At 40.6% G+C, this 25,257-nt stretch overlaps 1 protein-coding gene across 3 annotated transcripts in view; it reads right to left on the reverse strand.

The window, feature by feature from the left end:
* LOC126480903 (integrin alpha-4-like) overlaps nt 1-25,257 on the reverse strand; it is a 582,211-nt gene that overhangs the window by 83,164 nt on the left and 473,790 nt on the right. For all 3 annotated transcript variants that reach the window (XM_050104300.1, XM_050104298.1, XM_050104299.1), the window contains exon 21: nt 14,616-14,712. In XM_050104300.1, coding sequence (XP_049960257.1) covers nt 14,616-14,712 — 97 coding nt within the window. The remainder of the gene's footprint in view (nt 1-14,615; nt 14,713-25,257) is intronic.

Here is a 25,257-nt window from a genome sequence, read left to right on the forward strand (position 1 = left end):
TTGACAATCTCAATGGGCTTATTTTAATGACCAAAATAGGGGGCCTCAGGCTGTTTTCTACAATATATTTTATGGGTGTGAGTATAAAATGTCTTACTGTAAACAATTTAATACATTTTGATGCTGTATTTTGTGGGCTTTTGCTTTTTGATGAACTGAGAGTGGAAGACATCAATAGGAGCCAATATGTCACCATGTTGCCTTGCAGTTCTAATTGTTACATCATCAAATGAAGGCATAGTAATAGAAGCAAAAAAACTACTGAAACTAAAATTTGCTCTGAGCATTATCAATCCCAACCAAACAATTTTCCATAGTTCCCTCATGCTAGAATAATTTGACATTTTACAGGAAGTCAAAAACAGAGCCCCAATAAGTGCCATGATTTCTTCACAGTTTGTCAACTGGAAGTCTCTAACGTGTTCATCAATTTTTCTCTGTTCCTCCCACTGCAAGCATCTATTTGATGAATTTTTGTTGCAGAAATATTTATTTCAGAAATTCATCCTCCAGTTGGAGATTTATGATTTGATTTGTAGAAATGCATCTAGAGGGGTTTTGACATCTGCTGCAGTTCCTTTCAGTCTAGGCAAAATCTTAATACTTTCAGCTCTTAATTTTTGTGAAATTCTGGTTAAGTACTTTGAATCATTTACCTATAATGTTTCCTTTCCATGCAGAGATAAAAATATAACTGAACAAGATCATCACCCTCAAGTAGTACTTCTTCAACTGATCTATCATCTTCTTCCCCTTCTTGTAACTACAAATCATAATCTGTGCAAGTATCCTCCTGGTCTATGTTCTTAGGTTTGTAATTCATAATCCTTCCTTCACTCTCGATGTACCCTTCGTCTTCAGCTTCAGACAGTGCATGTAAACACTGATGTATCTCCTCTTTGGTATGAAGTCTGTAATCCCTAAAATGAATTAATGAATCAGGGACCCTTCAAAGCTGAGGATAAACCATGTTCTTTGGGTGATGATCTTCAATCAATTATCTGCCCCTCCCCCCCCCCCCCCCCCCTCTACCATACACTTCCATACTGGCTATCCCTGTATATGGAACAAAGCAACTAACAGAATAGTGAATAAAAGAATAAACACTAACATCATCAAAAAAAACTATGCATCTGTATGTTCTACCATTCACTCCCTACCAAGTTAGACACTCAACATAACATAAGAACACCAAGAAAAATAAAGTTATAGTTCTTACAAGACAGCCTCCACATTCGAGTTTCACCTGCATGGTAGCTACACTATGTGATCGAAAGTATCTGGACACCCCAAAAACATACGTATTTCATATTAGGTGCATTGTGCTGCCATCTACTGCCAGATACTTCATATCAGCGATCTAACTAGTCATTAGACATCGTGAGAGAACAGAATGGAGTGCTCTGCGGATCTCACGGACTTCAAGTGTGGTCAGGTGATTGAGTGTCACTTGTGGCATACATCTGGACACGAGATTTACACACTCCTAAACATCCCCAGGTCCACTGTTTCTGATGTGATAGTGAAGGGGAAACATGAAGGGATATGTACAGAACAAAAGGATACAGGCCGACCTCATCTGTTGACTGACAGAGAGTGCCGACAATTGAAGAGGGTTGTAAAGTGTAATAGGCAGACATCTACCCAGACCATCACATAGGACTTCCAAACTGCATCAGGATCCACTGTAAGTACTATGACAGTTAGGAGGGAGGTGGGAAAACTTGGATTTCATGGTCGAGCAGCTGCTCACAGGCCACACATCACGCTGCTAAATGCCAAACGATGCCTCGCTTGGTGCACGGATTGTAAACATTGGATGATTGAACAGTGGAAAAATGTTGTGTGGAGTGGCAAATCATGGTACACAATGTGGAAATCCAATGGCAGGATGTGGGTGTGGTGAATGCCCTGTGAATGTCACCTGACAGCGTGTGTAATGCCAACAGTAAAATTCGGAGGCGGTGGTGTTACGGTGAGGTCGGGTTTTTCATGGAGGGGGCTTGCACCCCTTGTTGTTTTGCATGGCACTATCATGGCAAAGGCCTACACTGAAGTTTTAAGCACCTACTTGCTTCTCACCATTGAAGAGCAATTTGGGGTGGCGATTGCATCTTTCAACACGATCGAGCACCTGTTCATAATGGACAGCCTGTGGCAGAGTAGTTACAAGACAATAACATCTCTGTAATGAACTGGCCTACACAATGGCCTGGCCTGGCCTGAATCCTACAGAACACCTTTGGGATGTTTTGGAATGCCATCTTCCTGTCAGGTCTCACCGACCAACATTGATATCTCTCCCCAGTGCAGCACTCCATGAAGAATAGGCTACTATTCCCCAATAAACTTTCCAGTAGCTGACTGAACGTCTGCCTGTGAGAATGGAAGCTGTCATCAAGGCTAAGGGTGGGCCAACACCATACTAATTTGAACATTACCAATGGAGGGCTCCATGAACTTGTAAGTCATTTTCAGCCACGTGTCCAGATACTTTTGATCACATAGTGTATTTGGTTGTCATCTGCTTTCTGCTTTTCACACTCAACTGGTGCAGTAGCAGCAGTTTTGGCAGGATTGCCTTAGTGCCTTCATATGCCAAAAGAGATTAATTTGACCATAGCTCTCAGATTTTTCTGCCATGGGTCAATCTGAGTACTTTTTTCAGGAAGTAGCTCAATTTGCAGCCAGTTTGCTGCACATACTGCTTCCAGCGGCTCAATGAGTGGTTATGGTTTAGCATTATTGAAGAAAGTATTGAAGAAAGTTTATTCGTCAGTAGGAAAAGGGAGAGAAGGAAACATAGTGGGTGAATATGGATTGGGGGGAAGAAATGAAAGAGGAAGCCGCCTTGTAGAATTTTTCACAGAGCATAACTTAATCATAGCTAACACTTGGTTCAAGAATCATAAAAGAAGGTTGTATACCTGTAAGAATCCTGGAGATACTAAAAGGTATCAGATGGATTATATAATGGTAAGACAGAGATTTAGGAACCAGGTTTTAAATTGTAAGATATTTCCAGGGGCAGATGTGGATTCTGACCACAATCTATTGGTTATGAACTGCAGATTGAAACTGAAGAAACTGCAAAAAGGTGGGAATTTAAGGAGATGGGACCTGGATAAACTGAAAGAACCAGAGGTTGTACAGAGTTTCAGGGAGAGCATAAGGGAACAATTGACAGGAATGGGGGAAAGAAATACAGTAGAAGAAGAATGGGTAGCTCTGAGGGGTGAAGTAGTGAAGGCAGCAGACGATCAAGTAGGTAAAAAGATGAGGGCTAATAGAAATCCTTGGGTAACAGAAGAAATATTGAATTTAATTGATGAAAGGAGAAAATATAAAAATGCAGCAAATGATGCAGGCAAAAAGGAATACAAATGTCTCAAGAATGAGATCGACAGGAAGTGCGAAATGGCTAAGCAGGGTTGGCTAGAGGACAAATGTAAGGATGTAGAGGCTTGTCTCACTAGGGGTAAGATAGATACTGCCTACAGGAAAATTAAAGAGACCTTTGGGGAGAAGAGAACCACTTGTATGAATATCAAGAGCTCAGATGGCAACCCAGTTCTAAGCAAAGAAGAGAAGGCAGAAAGGTGGAAGGAGTATATAGAGGGTTTATACAAGGGCGATGCACTTGAGGACAATATTATGGAAATGGAAGAGGATGTAGATGAAGATGAAATGGGAGATAAGATACTGCGTGAAGAGTTTGACAGAGCACTGAAAGACCTGAGTTGAAACAAGGCCCCGGGAGTAGACAACATTCCATTAGAACTACTGATGGCCCTGGGAGAGCCAGTCATGACAAAACTCTACCATCTGGTGAGCAAGATGTATGAGACAGGAGAAATACCCTCAGACTTCAAGAAGAATATAATAATTCCAATCCCATAGAGAGCAGGTGTTGACAGATGTGAAAATTACCGAACTATCAGTTTAATAAGTCACAGCTGCAAAATACTAACGCGAATTCTTTACAGACAAATGGAAAAACTTGTAGAAGTGGACCTCGGGGAAGATCAGTTTGGATTCTGTAGAAATGTTGGAACATGTGAGGCAATACTAACCTTATGACTTATCTTAGAAGAAAGATTAAGAAAAGGCAAACCTACGTTTCTAGCATTTGTAGACTTAGAGAAAGCTTTTGACAATGTTAACTGGAATACTCTCTTTCAAATTCTGAAGGTGGCAGGGGTAAAATACAGGGAGCGAAAGACTATTTACAATTTGTACAGAAACCAGATGGCAGTTATAAGAGTCGAGGGGCATGAAAGGGAAGCAGTGGTTGGGAAAGGAGTGAGACAGGGTTGTAGCCTCTCCCCGATGTTATTCAATCTGTATATTGAGCAAGCAGTAAAGGAAACAAAAGAAAAATTCGGAGTAGGTATTAAAATTCATGGAGAAGAAATAAAAACTTTGAGGTTCACAGATGACATTGTAATTCTGTCAGAGACAGCAAAGGACTTAGAAGAGCAGTTGAACGGAATGGACAGTGTCTTGAAAAGAGGATATAAGGTGAACATCAACAAAAGCAAAACGAGGATAATGGAATGTAGTCAAATTAAATCGGGTGATGCTGAGGGAATTAGATTAGGAAATGAGACACTTAAAGTAGTAAAAGAGTTTTGCTATTTAGGGAGTAAAATAACTGATGATGGTTGAAGTAGAGAGGACATAAAATGTAGACTGGCAGTGGCAAGGAAATTGTTTCTGAAGAAGAGAAATTTGTTAACATCAAATATAGATTTAAGTGTCAGGAAGTCGTTTCTGAAAGTATTTGTATGGAGTGTAGCCATGTATGGAAGTGAAACATGGACGATAACTAGTTTGGACAAGAAGAGAATAGAAGCTTTCAAAATGCGGTGCTACAGAAGAATGCTGAAGATAAGGTGGGTAGATCACGTAACTAATGAGGAAGTATTGAATAGGATTGGGGAGAAGAGAAGTTTGTGGCACAACTTGACTAGAAGAAGGGATCGATTGGTAGGACATGTTTTGAGGCATCAAGGGATCACAAATTTAGCATTGGAGGGCAGTGTGGAGGATAAAAATCGTAGAGGGAGACCAAGAGATGAATACACTAAGCAGATTCAGAAGGATGTAGGTTGCAGTAGGTACTGGGAGATGAAGAAGCTTTGCACAGGATAGAGTAGCATGGAGATCTGCATCAAACCAGTCTCAGGACTGAGGACGACAACAACAAGAAAACCGGACCTTTGGGAGCACCATTGATGATTGAGCCAGAAAAGGGCACACATGGTGTAAAGGCATATTGGCTGCATTATGGATACAGATACCTCAATAGTCTCAAGATTACAGATGCTTATCTGATCCCAGGTGTAATGGAAACTTTGGATAGTCTGGGGCAATACAGGTATTTCTCCCCATGGATCTATGGAGTGGCTATTGTTAGTTAGAAGTAACACCAGAGAATATGCCAAAAAGAGAATTTACAGTTCCTTTAGAAGACTATAAATATTGATATGACACAGCACATCTGACACACAGTATAGAAAAATGTCAGTTTGCATTGCTGCAGCTGCACACAGGTGTGCTGCACTGGCCCACGTGCAGCAACATTTACAGAGTAGTTGTTGGTCTGAAAGCCAATGATCATGCCCTTTTGGATATCAGATAAATCATTCTGTTTCTGCATTACGACTGTGACTGCACTGTTTTCCACATCCCTACTGACACACTTAATATACCTTCCACTTCTAGTGCTGCTGCCTGACATCTGTGAGTGGTTATTGCAAGCTGATGTCAAACATAGACGGTGGTCAGATTATTGTGGCTGAACCATGTACATTCTTTTGAACATAATGAAGCTTGCTTAAAGAAAAACTAATGAGGTAGTCCATGTTGCACTGATTTATGTTCTTTTGTAAAGGACATTTATTGCTACATTAAAATATTTTGCCAACACCATTTCTTAAAAGTCAAGTTATGAATTTGTTTCCATGAAGGAAGAGGTAGGGATTTTGCACTAAAATGTGCCTGGTAATTAATAATGATATTCACATTCATTGTTATAGTTCTGTATACTGGACACAGCATGGAAATAGGTGTATTGTTTGCCTTTTGCCACTAGCATTTGCTTGAATACCATGTGTTAGAGATTTTCTGTTGATATGATATTCACTTATCCTATGAAGTGGATAAAATTAATGTGCCTGTGAGTTTACCATTCCATACTTTTTCACTGTGGTTTGTTTATCATTTGAGCAGCCCCACTTACTGATTAATTTCACATTGAAGCTTCATGTCACCATGAATTTTCACACAGCAATTTATTTTCTGAGATGCGGGGATGTGTGAGGATCCTAAATCCTTCCACATCAATATACTTGTCATTCTTTGGGACATTTGGCATAAGTTTATCAATTACGTTCATCACAGCTTATGTGTTACGTTATTGAAGTTGTTGGTAGATTGGCAGGGTCCAGCATTTTTGAGTAACCATTGTCTGTTTACAATTCATTCTGATACATTCATTGTAGTTGTTTTGGGTGCACGCTTGGTGTTGCAGACTAGCAGCTGATTTCAGCACAGACTGTGTCTGTGAGTCAACGTTGGTTTGTTATGACTGCTAATTGTGCTCAACTGAGAGATGTGCATTTTTGGAAGTAATGGATTCAGTTATAATTATTGCTGCATGTACTTTATGCTGCATTCTCATATTGATCAGTTCTGATCAAACAAAAGTTGCAGTGGGGAGTTGGCTAGAGTCTGTCATTAACTGACCACACTAACTAATGTTTTCAGGCTCATTATCCATGCTACATTCTGAGAGTTGAAAGATTTCAATGTGAAGTGGTTCATGTTGTGTTGTGACACATAGTAAGTTGCTAAAACTGATTGTAGCTGAACTCTTTGAAATAAGCAATAATTTAGGTAATAAACTATACAATCTGTGATTCATTAATAAATACTCTCAATCAGATTTGGCACAGTCTGCATTCTATATAGTTACCAGGAAGAAAAGTAATTAGAGCAGTATAAGAGGAGAAGACAGCATTGTTTAATATGGCACACCAGCCAGTTGTGTTATAATGAGAGGTTTATGGAGTGTATGGAATCAAGTACAAAAAGCAAATACAAAGGCCCTGGAAAGTCAGGAGTAGGTGGGACAATGGAATGCTATGTTAGCTGAATACAGTACAGGACAGTGGGTGATGTAGTTAACTCCTTACACCCTAAAGTGCAAGACAAAAAAATTCCACACTTGTTGTCAGGGTCCATACCAAGTAGTCAAGATGACCTCACTGGTGAATGTGAAACTGCAACTTCCTGACCATATTATTGTCTTTCACTTCAGGCAAATCTGACCATTATGGGGTGCTCTGGAATCTTTATCATCATTCCAGCATCAGCCCCAGAAAGGGGAGAGGAGGTAGAAAGGAGAAGAAGGCATACTGAGTGGAGCTGACTGCTCCTTTGCAAATTGTGCAATCATTGTCTTACGCTTCGAGACCTAGAGTTGGTCAATGTAAAAAGGAAAGTATAGGGCTTTAAAACTTTATAGAGTTTTATTAGGTGCATTTTTTTCATGTTATGTGCAATGATAATGAAAATGTGTGGAGGAAATGATGTACAAATGGTGGAGGAGTGTTGTTTTTATTTGTGTGTATTGGGTTGGTACATAAGTTCATGGCATTTTTCAATAAGTTCAATAAACACAACAGAGACTTTAGTCATCGATAATAAATTCTCCTTCACTATTTACAAAAATTTGCCAACACTGGGGTAATTTTTTGGTTCTGCAACTGTAGAAATTGTGTAGTTTTTGTCCGAAGAAATCATCGTGTGATGGTCAGGGAGCATTTTTATCTATAAAGGAAGTTCCTTGAAGCTGTTCAATAGAGAGCAGAAAAGGCAAAAATCTGAGGGAACTAGATCAATTGGAAAACGTAGGTGTGGAATAACTTCCTGTACAGTGTTTTTTGTCTGTCTGGTAGAATGTTGGCAGAAATTATTGTGGAGTACACAATGTCAGTACACATAGTGTTCCTGTTCATTGTCCTTGGACTAAATCTACAAGACTTCTCAGTTGTTGATAGTAAATGTCAGCGGTGATGGTTACACCTCAGGGAACCGATTTGTAGAACACCATGTAGTCATTGTTCCACCAGGTGCACATTTCTTTTGAGAATTTGCTCAGGCCTTTATACAGGGAGTTGCTGCTTTATTTGGGCTCAACCATCCCTCTATTTTCCTTATGTCAGCAGACACCATTTCTCACCACCAGTAACAATATAGGATAGGAATGGTAAGTGTTGTTCATGAGCCAATTGATGATGAGCAAGCAGAGGTACACATATGGTCACCCACTGATTTTGGTGATTTTGGCTTAGAGCATGTGGTACTCTTACACCTGATTTTTGGACCTTCCCCACTGCATGCAAATGTTGGACAATGGTGGAATGATGACAGTTCATTACATTTGCCAATTCTTGAGTACAATGACAGAGATCATTGTGGATTAATGCATCTGAACAATCTTTGTCAATCCCCAAATGTCTTCCTGAATGTGGAGAGTCATTAATCCCAAAACAATCCTCCATAAAATGAAAAAAGTAACAAACATTTTCTTGCCATGCTCTCTCAAATGGTATTATCCTCATACACAGCACAAATGTTTCTGGCTGCCACCACTGCTGTCAGCCCTCTATTGAACTCAAACAGAAGAATACGTTAGAAATGTTTTAATTCCTCCACATGGCACTCTGTTTTCTAGTGTCCACAGTTCCACTAACTGTCTCAAATGACAAAATGGCAATATGTATCATGATGACAGAATTTTTTTGATCATGTATATAGCCAGTCACGCACTGTGGTTTTCACCTCTTTACCACTTCTGAAATGCCTGCCTTGCATTGATTCTTTGAGTGCATCAAACAGATGACAGTCACTAGGAGTGAATTCTAGCGAATAAGGATGATGCACCAGACAATCAAATTTAATTTCTTGAATAGTCTCAACTGTATTATGGGCTGTATGCAATTGGGTATTGTTATTGTTGCAGTACCCCTGAAGTCAAAAGTCACTATCAATTACTCCTGATGATTGCAATGGGTAAAGTCAATTTTTCAGCATGTCTGTATAAGAAACACTGGTTATCATCACTCCCATAGCTATGTAATACTCCAAAATTACTCCATTTGCACACCAAAAGAGAATGAACATGACTTTTCCAGCAGATGGTTGAGAGTTCAATTTCTTATTCCTTGTTTGAACTTTTCATTTCTGGTTGGTGACAGTGGACCCAAGTTTCATTGCTTACAATGATTTTTACCAGATATACATAGCCTTCAACATGGAAAGGATGGAAAAGTCCTTCACAGGTGCCACATGGGGTAGCTGCGCATTCTGAGTTGCCTTGCCACAGATCGAACAGCTGCCCCCATCAGTGGTTTGAGTCCTCCCTCAGGCATGGGTGTGTGTGTTGTCCTTAGTGTGAGTTAGTTTAAGTTAGATTAAGTAGTGTGTAAGCCTAGGGACTGATGACCTCAGCAGTTTGGTCCCACAGGAACATACCACAAATTTGCAAATTATTTTCTTCACAGGCACTGACGTGATGGTCTTTCAATTCACCAGTCAACTGACATGGCACCCATCTTGCAGTCATCTTATTGAGGTACAGTACATTGGGAACAATGTTCTACGCTGAACCAATACTAATCTTGAAACTTGTGTCTATTTCATTCAGAGTTATGTGTCTGTTTTCCTTTACAAGCTCCTCCACCAACAAAATGTTCTTCTCCGTCACTACACGATGGTCTAGGGGCATCCTCCATAAAATTTACAGCACTTTTAAACTTCCTACACCACACCTACACTTTCTCCAACAACAAATATAATACCATACTGTGCTATCATTCTGTGATGAATTTAGTTTGGTTTGACACCTTCACTGTACAAAACCGGCATCACAGATCACTGCTCAATCAGGGTACATGTTAACAGTGGGGAAGTTATCTTGTAGTTGATGCTGCTGCCTTCGCCTGCATTGGTCATCTTGTTGTGGATGCTGCTGCCTTCTCCTGCATTCATTATAGCATCAATCTGTCACTTGTTGATCACTTTCTGAACCTCAGGGAACACTACTGCCACTTACCAATTCCATCATAAAACTTTTCAAAATTTTATGTGATTTTAAGGTTTTCATTTGAATCACCCTTGTAATATGGTAATTTTGGGGTTTATTTTGTTTCAGAATAAACTTTATATGATAGGAGATGGTGTTAGTTTAGTTTTGTTATATGTATAATGTAAGTGAAAAACACCTATGGGTATTTTCAGGTTGTAGAATTAGAAGGAACAGTGGAAGCAGTTTATGGATTGCCATTCCACGTTGGTCTGAACTGTCACAGAGACATACAAAATGGAGTTATTTCTGGAGAGACAGGTGTGCAAGAATGCCCTAGGGGACATCTCACAACACAGCCATATTTTCAGAAGGCAGGACCCCTTACGCCATGTACGACCGAATTGTAGTACGTAGGGAGGTTCAAGGGGAACAGAATGCTTAGAACTATGGAACAGTAGGATGCTATGAAAAAAACAAAATTTGGCAACTCCTGACTGACTTTTCAGCTTCCAGCAACAGTAACAGGGGCTACAGAACTGAACTGACCAATAGTACTGTGTTATTTCAAGTTATTCACAATTTTAGAAGGAGCCTTGCATTTGGAGGACTGAATTCTCCTAAGGTGGGAAGGAATATTGTTGCATCAATCACAGACCAGACATTGCAACCTTTATAGGGCATGTAGGCAAGCCACCTATGAAGTCCTGCTGTTGCTGCTGCATAAATGCTGCAATATAACTGTCTGCCACAATGATGTACTACACTTTCACACGTCATGGCACAAAGCTGTGCTTCCATAGCCATCTATGCAACCAGGAGGCACATTCCTGTCACAACATAACTGGCCAGAGCAGCCATAAATACCCAACACTCAGCATGGTTCCAACACTTCTGGCTGAAGCTGACACCAAGACAGTCTCCACATAATCCATCAGTCCAATGTGAGGCCAAGCAGCTTCAAATTTCCCTAGCAGCATAGTGAGCTACCTGCTGGTCTCTAAGGCACTACTAGACATGATGGTTGTGAGCCTTGAGCCAGTGCCACCTAGTGAGCACCTGCTCTAGGATGTCTTCATCTGTCACTCCAGGTGACTCCAAGGGCTCTGAGTTTGGTGCAAGGCATCAGTGTGCCTGACATGCTGTTCACGGCTGCAGCCATGTGAGCTCACTGGCTGCTGGGATGCCTTTTGTGTGTAAGTAAAGTCATCTCACTGTCCACAGTTCTTGCACTAAGACAACAACTGGCTGATTAGTCCATATTTGCAATTCAACTAAGCTAAGCATACTGATGAGAGTTATGTTGAAGTATCAATGATTGCCATGGATGTCTCTGCATGGAAGTCTTGCAGAATAAAGACTGTTAATAATGAATGAACTCTCCTGATTCTGCACTCATTGTGATACCAGTAGATTGTAACTCATAGTTCCTGCATGTGCCTTCAAGGGGCAGAGCAGAAGCAATCATCCTGGCTGATAGTGGTGGTGTGTGCATTGCCAATACCATTAGATTAATTATCAGGCTTCTTAAACCTCTTATGTTCTGTTAGAAACCTGCAAATGTATTTCATACTTTTCATTGTCCATGCTGCAACATCCCCCCCCCTCCTCTCCCCATTAACTGTTGCAATTGTATCAGTTGCTATTTGGAAGCTATGTCTTTTGGAAAATTTTACTTCAAAAGTGATAAGTAAAAATATCCCAGACACTGGACAGTCAGAAGTCCTATTACACTTCAGATGAATTAGTTTCATTCACAGTTAGTGTGGCTTACAGAATTTGTTTCAAACAGCTTCTTCTCATTGCTTATTTGTACCTTTACTTTGTCTGTATCCCTGAAGCTTATGATTTTATCTAAACAATGTGGTAAATGAATGAATGTGTTACTATGATTCCAGATAGTCACAGCAAGACAGAAATAAAAAAGGAATGCATTCACTTTTTTATTGTTCTTCTCCTTTTATTGATGTGGCAGTCAGTTGATAACATAGGACCCTTTGTATTCTTAGGCATATTGAGGATGACAGTAAATGAGACGGATGTAGGCAACACTGTCAGCTGTGATGTTTAGTGAGGTAACACACTAAGTAGAATTCTGTCCTGATGCATCTTATTAGAAGTGAGGCAGTCATTTTTATAGTTTAATTATCATGAGTCAATGGGTGAATATAAGTAATTTAAATAGTAAAGGTAACAAGTCACTGAACAGTTGAAGTACTGCATTGTTCATAGGTACATCAGGCGGGCGCACGCACACACACACACACACACACACACACACACACACACACACACACACACACACACACATGCACACACATGTCATATGGCTACATTATCCCAGCTGATTGCATTGTTCTAGTACTGTACCTCAACTAGCATGAAGGATTGTGTCAAGTGAAGTGGACAAGGGGAGAAAAGAGGTGGGGAGAGGGGTTGGGGAAGGGTGGTTGATGCCTGTGAGGAGGAGCCACAAGGAGCACAGGATAGGAATGTGTAACCTGTGAGCTCATTCTGGCCACAGTCAGAGGGGTTGTGTGCAGTGCCCGATGATTTGAAGAAGTAGACTGGGAGGGGAAGATAGAGCAAAGGAAGAGGGAGACCACAGAAAAGGTGAGTGAGAGCAGGAAGAGTGAAGTTAGGATTGTGGGCACATATGGAGGTGGTCATGGGTCAGGGGCTGTTGAAGATTGAGGCCCGTTTTATGAGATTAAAGGATATGTTGGAAGCAAAACTCCCATCTATGTAATTTAAAGAAACTGGAGTTGAGGAAGGATCCACATGGCTTGGGTTGTAATGCCACCATGAAATCATGCATGTTCAGCTACATGTTCTGTGACTGGGGTGATTAACTGTGCTCTAGCCACTGTTTGGCAGTTGAGTGGACAGCTGATTGCTAGTCATCCACTCTTAAAATGCTGTGCTAATATTAGAGCACAGCTGGTATGTGATATGACTGTTTTCACAGGTGATGCTGCCTCTGAAGGGACAGGAAAGCCTGTGATAGGAGTAGAATATATTGTGATGGTTGGTTCTTCCAGATATATTTTGTACTGTTTCTTCCACGGGGGTATGACATACATGACAAGGAGTAGCGAGTACCTCAGGTGGTAAGGTGAACTAGGATGTTACACAAATTGGATGAAAGGCAGAACACCCACTTTGAGGGGTGAGAGATATTGTGGGTAGTATGATTCTTATTTATGGGCCTGATGATAAGTAGCTGAAACCATAGGAAAGAATATAGTTCAGTTGTTCCAGTCAAGAATGATATTGCGACAAAGGGGGTGTTCCTTTGCACCTGGTTCCTGGATGCTGTCATAGCATATGGCAAAGGATATATGTCTGCAGATTATGTCTGGGGTCAGTGAAGGCTATGGTAATACCTTCAGCATACTAGGAAAGGGACTGCTTGACTCTACAGATGAACTACCCTTTGGTGACCGCTTGACACTACAGATAAACTATCCTTGGGTGACCAGACTATATTGAACTGACATTTTGGCTTGGATGGGATGGCAGGTATCGGACTGCATGTTCTGTTGTTGATTAGTGAGCTTGATATGGACAGAGGCTTTGATGGAGTCATAAGAAAAGTGGAGGTCAATGTCCAGGAAGGTGGGGCACTGAGCTGAGGAGAACCAGGTGGAGCAGATGGAGGAGATGTTGCAGCTGTGGAAGAATTTGGATATAGTGTCTTCATCCTGGGTCTAGATCATGAAGATATTGTCAGTAAACATGAATCCATCTTGGTGTTTGGGATTTTGGGTAGCTGGGAACATTTCCTCTAGATGGTCATTAAACAGGCTGGCATAAGAGTTTCCATATGGGTGTCCTTGGTGATTGTGTGGATTTGTTTGTTACCTCTTCCTAACAGGAGACATATTTTAGTGCTAGGAAGTAATTAAATACACATATAAGGAATGAGATGATGGTTTTGGATTCAGAAGGATGCAGAGAGAAGTAGGGTTCAACAGTGGGATGTTTCTTTTATAGCAAGGTGAGGGATGAGGGTGGCTGATAGTAGGGAAGTCATTCCTGTCTGATGTGGGAACTTAGGCTGAGGGCACATAGTTGAGGTATTGGTTAACAAGAGCTGAGATCCTTTTGGTGGCATTTGGGATTGTCAGATTTATGGATTTTGAGAAGCATGTAGAAGGAGAATGTGTTGGGTGATTGGGGTGAGGAGGGAGAATGATTCTGGGTAAATCTTCTGAGATGGGTCTAAGGATTTGAGCAGGTACACGTTATCCTGGACACTTTTGGATGGAATCATCATGGCAGAGCTCGTAAGTTGAAGGATCAAACATTTTCTGGATGCCTTCTGTCAGACATTCAACCCACCAACCAAGCAACTGTACAAGCACATTGTAGCTATAATGGTATGTGTGAGTTTACTATTTAGTTCCGAAGAAGGATTTGTCCAAAAGTTAGCAAAGTTTTAGTCTAGTTTGTTTGCCTATTTATGAAACTACTAAATTCATATTATGTACCATCTTGCCATGTAGCTTTAGAGACGTACCTGTCAGTATCAGAACGAATTAAATTTTTTGGTTCTTTCACATCTACACTTCCATTGGTAGATAGCAGGATAATGTTCTTTTTCTTCATTATGTTTCCTGAAAAGTGAAGAAAAACAATGACAGTTCAGTCTCTGTAACTTTTATTAATGCAGTAAAATGTCAATTTAGTTACATGATAGACAGTTTTTGGTGTAAATGTATATAAAAAATTAAAACTGTGATTATTGAAATTATGCATCACAATAATATGAACAGTTTATAGTTCAGACATCTGAGGAGTGAAGCTATTTTTAGAATGAAAAAAAGCACTTTAACCAGAAAAATGCTTTGATCTTTTCTCATCTCATACTTACTTCCCTTTGATGGATGTGCTGGTGTATATACTGACCCATGACACGTACTTAAGGAAAACTCAAATCATGTGCTACTGAAATTATTTTGAATGTACAAATAAGGGTAAAAGATGTTGAATGACAAAGAGGGAGGACTCACAAAAAATAAAATTATAAAATGAGATCTTAGACTCTAAAATCTTGGAACCACTGGATCTAAAGTGTAATGAAAAGGTCAAGTGAGGTCATTTCTTCATTTAAGTATCGCATTTTCTACAAACAAATGGGTACTAAAAGGCAGAAATTTAAGCAAATTGGTCACAGAGAAAGTAATCCATATGAGAAATAAAGTTTTACTTCTATCACTGCTTAAACAAAAAAAAATATATTTATCTAATTCTCTACAAAATTGAAGGAAGAGCACTTTCAACTTCTGAAATAAACAAAAGCTTGCTTTATTAGGATTCTCTCTCTCTCTCTCTCTCTCTCTCTCTCTCTCTCTCTCTCTCTCTCGCTCTCTCTTTAAAACTCTCTTTATACGCTGAATGGTTTGATATGGTCCATCACAACTTCCTCTCCACACCCATTTCAGAGTAGCACTCCTATTGTTTTTTGGATACATTTCAATATCTTTTTTTACCATTTCCCTCTAATACTGTGGAAATTATTCCTGATATCTTAACATAATGTCTATCATACTGTCTCTTCTTATTGTCAATATTTTACACATGTTCCTCTCCTCACTGAGTCTGTGAAAGACCTCCTGACTTCTTATCTTATCAATCAACCTAATTTTGGAGATATTTCTACAGCATCCCCCCCATGAACCATGGACCTTGCCGTTGGTGGGGAGGCTTGCGTGCCTCAGCGATACAGATAGCCGTACCGTAGGTGCAACCACAACGGAGGGGTATCTGTTGAGAGGCCAGACAAACGTGTGGTTCCTGAAGAGGGGCAGCAGCCTTTTCAGTAGTTGCAAGGGCAACAGTCTGGATGATTGACTGATCTGGCCTTGTAACAATAACCAAAACGGCCTTGCTGTGCTGGTACTGCGAACGGCTGAAAGCAAGGGGAAACTACAGCCGTAATTTTTCCCGAGGGCATGCAGCTTTACTGTATGATTACATGATGATGGCGTCCTCTTGGGTAAAATATTCCGGAGGTAAAATAGTCCCCCATTCGGATCTCCGGGTGGGGACTACTCAAGAGGATGTCGTTATCAGGAGAAAGAAAACTGGCGTTCTACGGATCGGAGCGTGGAATGTCAGATCCCTTAATCGGGCAGGTAGGTTAGAAAATTTGAAAAGGGAAATGGATAGGTTGAAGTTAGATATAGTGGGAATTAGTGAAGTTCGGTGGCAGGAGGAACAAAACTTCTGGTCAGGTGACTACAGGGTTATAAACACAAAATCAAATAGGGGTAATGCAGGAGTAGGTTTAATAATGAATAGGAAAATAGGAATGCGGGTAAGCTACTACAAACACCATAGTGAACGCATTATTGTGGCCAAGATAGATACGAAGCCCACGCCTACTACAGTAGTACAAGTTTATATGCCAACTAGCTCTGCAGATGACGAAGAAATTGAAGAAATGTATGATGAAATAAAAGAAATTATTCAGATTGTGAAGGGAGATGAAAATTTAATAATCTTGGGTGACTGGAATTCGAGTGTAGGAAAAGGGAGAGAAGGAAACATAGTAGGTGAATATGGATTGGGGGACAGAAATGAAAGAGGAAGCCGCCTGGTCGAACTTTGCACAGAGCACAACATAATCATAACTAACACTTGGTTTAAGAATCATGAAAGAAAGTTGTATACATGGAAGAACCCTGGAGATACTAAAAGGTATCAGATAGATTATATAATGGTAAGACAGAGATTTAGGAACCAGGTTTTAAATTGTAAGACATTTCCAGGGGCAGATGTGGACTCTGACCACAATCTATTGGTTATGACCTGTAGATTAAAACTGAAGAAACTGCAAAAAGGTGGGAATTTAAGGAGATGGGACCTGGATAAACTAAAAGAACCAGAGGTTGTACAGAGATTCAGGGAGAGCATAAGGGAGCAATTGACAGGAATGGGGGAAATAAATACAGTAGAAGAAGAATGGGTAGCTTTGAGGGATGAAGTAGTGAAGGCAGCAGAGGATCAAGTAGGTAAAAAGACTAGGGCTAGTAGAAATCCTTGGGTAACAGAAGAAATATTGAATTTAATTGATGAAAGGAGAAAATATAAAAATGCAGTAAGTGAAACAGGCAAAAAGGAATACAAACGTCTCAAAAATGAGATCGACAGGAAGTGCAAAATGGCTAAGCAGGGATGGCTAGAGGACAAATGTAAGGATGTAGAGGCCTATCTCACTAGGGGTAAGATAGATACCGCCTACAGGAAAATTAAAGAGGCCTTTGGAGATAAGAGAACGACTTGTATGAATATCAAGAGCTCAGATGGAAACCCAGTTCTAAGCAAAGAAGGGAAAGCAGAAAGGTGGAAGGAGTATATAGAGGGTTTATACAAGGGCGATGTACTTGAGGACAATATTATGGAAATGGAAGAGGATGTAGATGAAGATGAAATGGGAGATATGATACTGCGTGAAGAGTATGACAGAGCACTGAAAGACCTGAGTCGAAACAAGGCTCCCGGAGTAGACAATATTCCATTGGAACTACTGACGGCCGTGGGAGAGCCAGTCCTGACAAAACTCTACCATCTGGTGAGCAAGATGTATGAAACAGGCGAAATACCCTCAGACTTCAAGAAGAATATAATAATTCCAATCCCAAAGAAAGCAGGTGTTGACAGATGTGAAAATTACCGAACTATCAGCTTAATAAGTCACAGCTGCAAAATACTAACATGAATTCTTTACAGACGAATGGAAAAACTAGTAGAAGCCAACCTCGGGGAAGATCAGTTTGGATTCCGTAGAAACACTGGAACACGTGAGGCAATACTGACCTTACGACTTATCTTAGAAGAAAGATTAAGGAAAGGCAAACCTACGTTTCTAGCATTTGTAGACTTAGAGAAAGCTTTTGACAATGTTGACTGGAATACTCTCTTTCAAATTCTAAAGGTGGCAGGGGTAAAATACAGGGAGCGAAAGGCTATTTACAATTTGTACAGAAACCAGATGGCAGTTATAAGAGTCGAGGGACATGAAAGGGAAGCAGTGGTTGGGAAGGGAGTAAGACAGGGTTGTAGCCTCTCCCCGATGTTATTCAATCTGTATATTGAGCAAGCAGTAAAGGAAACAAAAGAAAAATTCGGAGTAGGTATTAAAATTCATGGAGAAGAAATAAAAACTTTGAGGTTCGCCGATGACATTGTAATTCTGTCAGAGACAGCAAAGGACTTGGAAGAGCAGTTGAATGGAATGGACAGTGTCTTGAAAGGAGGATATAAGATGAACATCAACAAAAGCAAAACAAGGATAATGGAATGTAGTCTAATTAAGTCGGGTGATGCTGAGGGAATTAGATTAGGAAATGAGGCACTTAAAGTAGTAAAGGAGTTTTGCTATTTGGGGAGCAAAATAACTGATGATGGTCGAAGTAGAGAGGATATAAAATGTAGGCTGGCAATGGCAAGGAAAGCGTTTCTGAAGAAGAGAAATTTGTTAACATCGAGTATAGATTTAAGTGTCAGGAAGTCATTTCTGAAAGTATTCGTATGGAGTGTAGCCATGTATGGAAGTGAAACATGGACGATAAATAGTTTGGACAAGAAGAGAATAGAAGCTTTCGAAATGTGGTGCTACAGAAGAATGCTGAAGATTAGATGGGTAGATCACATAACTAATGAGGAAGTATTGAATAGGATTGGGGAGAAGAGAAGTTTGTGGCACAACTTGACCAGAAGGAGGGAGCGGTTGGTAGGACATGTTCTGAGGCATGAAGGGATCACCAATTTAGTATTGGAGGGCAGCGTGGAGGGTAAAAATCATAGAGGGAGACCAAGAGATGAATACACTAAGCAGATTCAGGAGGATGTAGGTTGCAGTAGGTACTGGGAGATGAAAAAGCTTGCACAGGATAGAGTAGCATGGAGAGCTGCATCAAACCAGTCTCAGGACTGAAGACCACAACAACAACAACATTCTACAGCATAACATCTTAAATGCTTTGATGCTCTTCTTTTCCAATTTTCTCACAGTTCATCATTCATTCCCACACACAGATGTGCTCCAGGCATATATTCTCAGAAAATTCTTCCTCAAATTGAAGCTAACGTATGACCGTAGCAAACTTCTTTTAGCTAGGAATGGCCTTTTTGCTAGTGCTTGTCTGATTTTTATGTTTACTTGCATCATCCATCATATGTTATTTTGCTTACAACTATAAGTTTTCCTGATAAGCAAAAGCAAAAGAGATATTCCTTTACCCTTAATTTTAATCCCATTCCTGAGCTTATTTTTTATTTTAGTCATTGTTTCTTTGATGTACAATTGAACAGCATGGAAGAAAGACTGCATCACTGTCTTAAATAGTTTTTAATCTGAGCACTTCATTCTTGGTTGTGCATTCTTATTGTTCCTTCTTTGTTCTGTAGTTACTATCCCAGTAAGATTTGTTGACATGATAACAGCATTTGACAATGTAAAATGTCCAAGATGTTCACAATTCTCAGGGAAATAGCTACACGCTATAGGTAAATATGGGTGTTATACAATTACAGAACTGACTTAATGTATTGAACAGTCTACTGAGCATAGAATATGGATTTAGAGTAAACTGGAGAAAGGCAAAAGTAATAAGGGCAGAAATGAGATTACTTATTTAGTTAATATCAAAATTGTGGCCCAAAAAGTAGATGAGTGAAGGAATTCTCCTACCTTGAAGGTTGACTGGGTGTGGAGTACACAAGACAGTTTTTTTAGCTTAGGAAATTCTCAATCCATTTCAGACAATAATAGCTGTAGGAGACCCAATATAGAGTAGCCATCTCAGGCAACTTTTGCTCTCAGGGGAAGGAATTTTAGTTTAAGATGAAGATAATGGGCTGGGGTTTCCCAAACCCTGCTAAATGGTGATGGCTGGAACCTATTAGATGGTCTTGGTGAGAAATTTCCCCATGACAGTGGTCATAGAGAGGGCCTCATGATGTCCTGTCAAGGGGCAGCAACTGACATGTTGAAAGCAAGAGCAGGATAATGGCCAATGACAGGGCTTACTTTTTGCTCTTGATTTCTGACTGGCTGAAAGGCCTGTATTTTAGACAGTTTTGTGAAGTGATATGGAGCTCACAAAATAGTGGCGTTCCACATTGTGTAGGGAAGACATGTGTCCTCAGAGGTGTAGTTGGTATTTTTGATCTGTATTCTGGAAATCTGGGTTTTATATCCATCATTATCAATACTGGGACTGAGTGCAATACAGAAAACTGACAGTATTTGTAGTGTATTCTCATGGCTGGCAAGTGATTTTTGCTTAGGCATTTTCCAGTTGTGCTTTATGAGTTGTGAGGAGTAATAAGTGTGAACTTGTGTGGTAAGTTACATCTATATGAAAATTGGAGATTTTAGCTAATTGGAGATGGTAGTTAGATAAAAACTGAAGGACTTGGCTAGAGGTTTTTGTTACATAGTGAAAACTACATGTGCATAGTGCAAATCCAATAGTGATGCTTTTACAGTGAGCTTCCCCTGGTTGATACTGGACTGTATTCCCATTTGGTTGTCAGGAAATTATCAATGGCAACTGCTAATAGCAAGTTGAAAGTGATTTAGTGAACTGTTAGTCATGACACATTTCAACCCACTCATTGGATCCTGGAATAATACCTGCAAGTAGTTAGGTGGTAGTTGGATTTGTGAGAATAACCCTGTCTTGCAGGTCAAAGTGTGGCTGGTTACCATTATTTAATCTGATTGAGCAGTGAATCATGTCATTGGTCTCACATTCTGCATACTGCCTACAGAGACTCTGGCCATGGCTGTGAGTGTGATTTCATATGACGCCATGGAAGCTTTATATGTGGATAAAAGGAATATTTCAGCTGGTGACACCTTTGCCAGGATTGAAATCACCACACAGAACTGCATCTTCTTTGGCTGGAAGCACCAGCAATCATCCCTTTACCAGCCATAGACATAAACTTTGCATCTTTACCCATGGGAGAGATCAACTGTTGCATCAATTTTAACATCATCATTGGCTGCTTATTGAAGAAAAACAGTAAATTATATGCTAAGGCTAAGCACAATTCATGTTTTACAGTTTGAGTGTAAGCTATTGGTTTTGTATTGTTTCAGATTTTCCTCATAAGTCCTTCAAATTGCTGAAATCTATGATGATAATTTAGCATTTAGGGGAGATATTTGTGAAGGAGTGGCTGGAAGATTTTAAGTGTTTCAATTTCTGTGAACTTTTGGCAAGTTTGGATCACTGGAGAAGGTGGAAAGCCAATGTATGGTACCCACAAGAAGGAAATTGAAAAACCCAATGTAAGAAAGAAATTTTGAAGCCATTTTAGTTTTGAAACCTAATGTAATAACACAGATTCCAGATAATGTACTGAACAATATAATTAATGACTTACACAATGTAAAATGGAAAAATATATGAGTGCTAAGTCAAATTCTGGATAGTGAGCTTAGGGAGGAAGTGAACAGCATCAACACAAAATGTGTGGAAAAATGTAGGAGTACAGAAGAATCTAAGCTATCTTCTGAAGGAGAAAGTGAGAATTTAAAAGAATGTGCAAAAGAGGTGATTTAGGAGACAAAATTTGTTATTATCAGGTTGGAATAGTCTATATCACAGAAGTAGGGCACTATAAGAAACCATAAGTATCTAATCATGTGTTCACAGAAAGCTCATTGTAAGAAGCTGATATAGGACCTGAAACAGAAGACTCAAATGAAACTGAAGAGATGGTATCTGAATTTGAAACTGTTGTAGCATAGTCAGATGTGCCTGAAATTTTGGCTGTGTCTGATAGCGAGACCTTCCAGAAATGGGAGTTATTCCAGTGCTAAAGCTAGAGAAAGCTTATTCTGCATCATTGTTGGAAAAAGTATGGGTATTTTAGCATGTTATGATCAACTGCAGGATCCATCTGGCACAAGGAATCCATGCAGGAAAGGATGTACTGTTGCCTCTCATGTCTATATGCTTGGAAGTGGGAGAATGCTGAGATTCTCCAGAATCTGTGGCTGAATCAGAAAGGTGTTGTGAAAAGTGCATCTATCAGTTTTCAAGAGTGAGAAGTGTTTGTGTATGCATTTCACAATGTAAGAGAAGCAGGAAGAAGACACACAAGAAATGAAAGAACTGGTCTCAAGGTTTTTTCAGGAATGTAGGAGTCAGAGAGCAGCAAAGCAATTTTTTTAAATTGCTGCACTTCCCAAGGAGCCTGGATGCTGAGACTGGCTGACAACATTTGCAGTCATGAGCACAAACATGACTTCCTCAAATTCTCGTACAGTTATGACATATGTGATACATGAGGTGGAGTTTTCCACCAAAATCTGTCACAAGTACATAAGACAGAATTTCCATCAGAGCTTCAACGACTGAAGAAATTGCTAGGTGATGGTTCAAATCCTCCCATGATCTTTTCTAACTCCACTTCATCTGATGCTGAAATCTCCTGACCATCCTCAGTGATCCTTTTTATATATAATGTATTTAGCATAATGTACTTTTTATATGTGCTGTGCTAGTATAAAATCTCTCTTTGGCATAGAAATTCAAGAATTACATGTCTGCAGAAATAATTCCTGATAGTGAGTGAAATATTCATCTGTCAGTAGTTGAAAATTGTTCTTAAATAAATATGTTGCCACCATTAAATAGGCTTTGAAAACACAATCAGCTAACTACTGTAGGATAAGGAAACTGTAGCAACAGCCGTTACTATATAACAAAAGAGGAACATCTAACATCCAATTCCATGAAATATTGTACAGCTTTCTGTAAATACTGAAAATATGCAACATATTACTGGAAACAAAGATGATGTAACTTACCAAACAAAAGTGTTGGTATGTTGATAGACTCACAAACAAACACAAACACACACACAAAATTCAAGCTTTCGCAACCAACGGTTGCTTCATCAGGAAAGAGGGAAGGAGAGGGAAAGATGAAAGGTAGTGGGAAGTGGGTTTTAAGGGAGAGGGTAAGGAGTCATTCCAATCCCGGGAGCGGAAATACGTACCTTAGGGGGAAAAAAGGACAGGTATACACTAGCACATATACACATATCCATCCGCACATACACAGACACAAGCAGACATATGTAAAGGCAAAGAATTTGGGCAGAGATGTCAGTCGAGGCGGAAGTACAGAGGCAAAGATGATGTTGAATGACAGGTGAGGTAAGAGTGGTGGCAACATGAAATTAGTGGAGGTTGAGGCCTGGTGGGTAATGGGAAGAGAGGATATATTGAAGGGCAAGTTCCCATCTCCAGAGTTCTCACAGGTTGGTGTTAGTGGGAAGTATCCAGATAACCCGGACGGAGTAACACTGTGCCAAGATGTGCTGGCCATGGACCAAGGCATGTTTAGCCACAAGGTGATCCTCATTACCAACAAACACTGTCTGCCTGTGTCCGTTCATATGAATGGACAGTTTGTTGCTGGTCATTCCCACATAGAAAGCTTCACAGTGTAGGCAGGTCAGTTGGTAATCACATGCATGCTTTCACACGTGGCTCTGCCTTTGATCATGTACACCTTCCGGGTTACAGGACTGGAGTAGGTAGTGGTGGGAGGGTGCATGGGACAGGTTTTACACCAGGGGCAGTTACGGGGGTAGGAGCCAGAGGGTAGGGAAGGTGGTTTGGGGATTTCATAGAGATGAACCAAGAGGTTACGGAGGTTAGGTGGACGGTGGAAAGACACTCTTGGTGGAGTGGGGAGGATTTCATGAAGGATGGATCTCATTTCAGGGAAGGATTTGAGGAAGTCATATCCCTGCTGGAGAGCCACATGCAGAGTCTGATCCAGTCCCAGAAAGTATCCTGTCACAAGTGGGGCACTTTTGGGGTTCTTCTGTGGGAGGTTCTGGGTTTGAGGGGATGAGGAAGTGGCTCTGGTTATTTGCTTCTGTACCAGGTTGGGAGGGTAGTTGCAGGATGCGAAAGCTGTTTTCAGGTTGTTGGAGTAATGGTTCAGGGATTCAGGACTGGAGCAGATTCGTTTGCCACGAAGACCTAGGCTGTAGGGAAGGGACCATTTGATATGGAATGGGTGGCAGCTGTCGTAATGGAGGTACTGTTGTTTGTTGGTGGGTTTGATGTGGACATATAGGTGAAGTTGGCCATTGGACAGATGGAGGTCAACATCAAGGAAATTGGCATGGGATTTGGAGTAGGACCAGGTGAATCTGATGGAACCAAAGGAGTTGAGGTTGGAGAGGAAATTCTGGAGTTCTTCTTCACTGTGAGTCCAGATCATGAAGATGTCATCAATAAATCTGTACCAAACTTTGGGTTGGCAGGCCTGGGTAACCAAGAAGGCTTCCTCTGAGTGACCCATAAATAGGTTGGCGTACGAGGGGGCCATCCTGGTATCCATGGCTGTTCCGTTTAATTGTTGGTATGTCTGGCCTTTGAAAGTGAAGAAGTTGTGAGTCAGGATGAAGCTGGCTAAGGTAATGAGGAAAGAGGTTTTAGGTAGGGTGGCAGGTGATCGGCGTGAAGGGAAGTGCTCCATCGCAGCGAGGCCCTGGATGTGCGGGATATTTGTGTATAAGGAAGTGGCATCAATGGTTACAAGGATAGTTTCTGGGGATAACAGATTGGTTAAGGATCCCAGGCATTCGAGAAAGTGGTTGGTGTCTTTGACGAAGGATGGGAGACTGCATGTAATGGGTTGAAGTTGTTGATCTACGTAGCCCGAGATATGTTCTGTGGGGTCTTGGTAACCAGCTGCAATGGGGCGGCCAAGATGATTGGGTTTGTGAAATTTCGGAAGTAGGTAGAAGGTAGGAGTGTGGGGTGTCGGTGGGGTCAGGAGGTTGATGGAGTCAGGTGAAATGTTTTGTAGGGGGCCTAAGGTTCTGAGGATTCCTTGAAGCTCCTCCTGAACATCAGGAATGGGATTACCTTGGCTAACTTTGTATGTAGTGTTGTCTGAAAGCTGACGCAGTCCCTCAACCACATACTCCTGACAATCAAGTACCACTGTCGTGGAACCCTCTTCCGCCGGAGGAATGATGATGGATCAGTCAGCCTTCAGATCACGGGTAGCCTGGGCTTCAGCAGTGGTGATGTTGGGAGTGGGATTAAGAATTTTCATGAAGGATTGAGAAGCAAGGCTGGAAGTGAGAAATTCCTGGAAGGTTTGGAG

This window comes from Schistocerca serialis, chromosome 5 (assembly GCF_023864345.2).
Source record: "Schistocerca serialis cubense isolate TAMUIC-IGC-003099 chromosome 5, iqSchSeri2.2, whole genome shotgun sequence".
Taxonomy (NCBI): Eukaryota; Metazoa; Arthropoda; class Insecta; order Orthoptera; family Acrididae; genus Schistocerca; species Schistocerca serialis.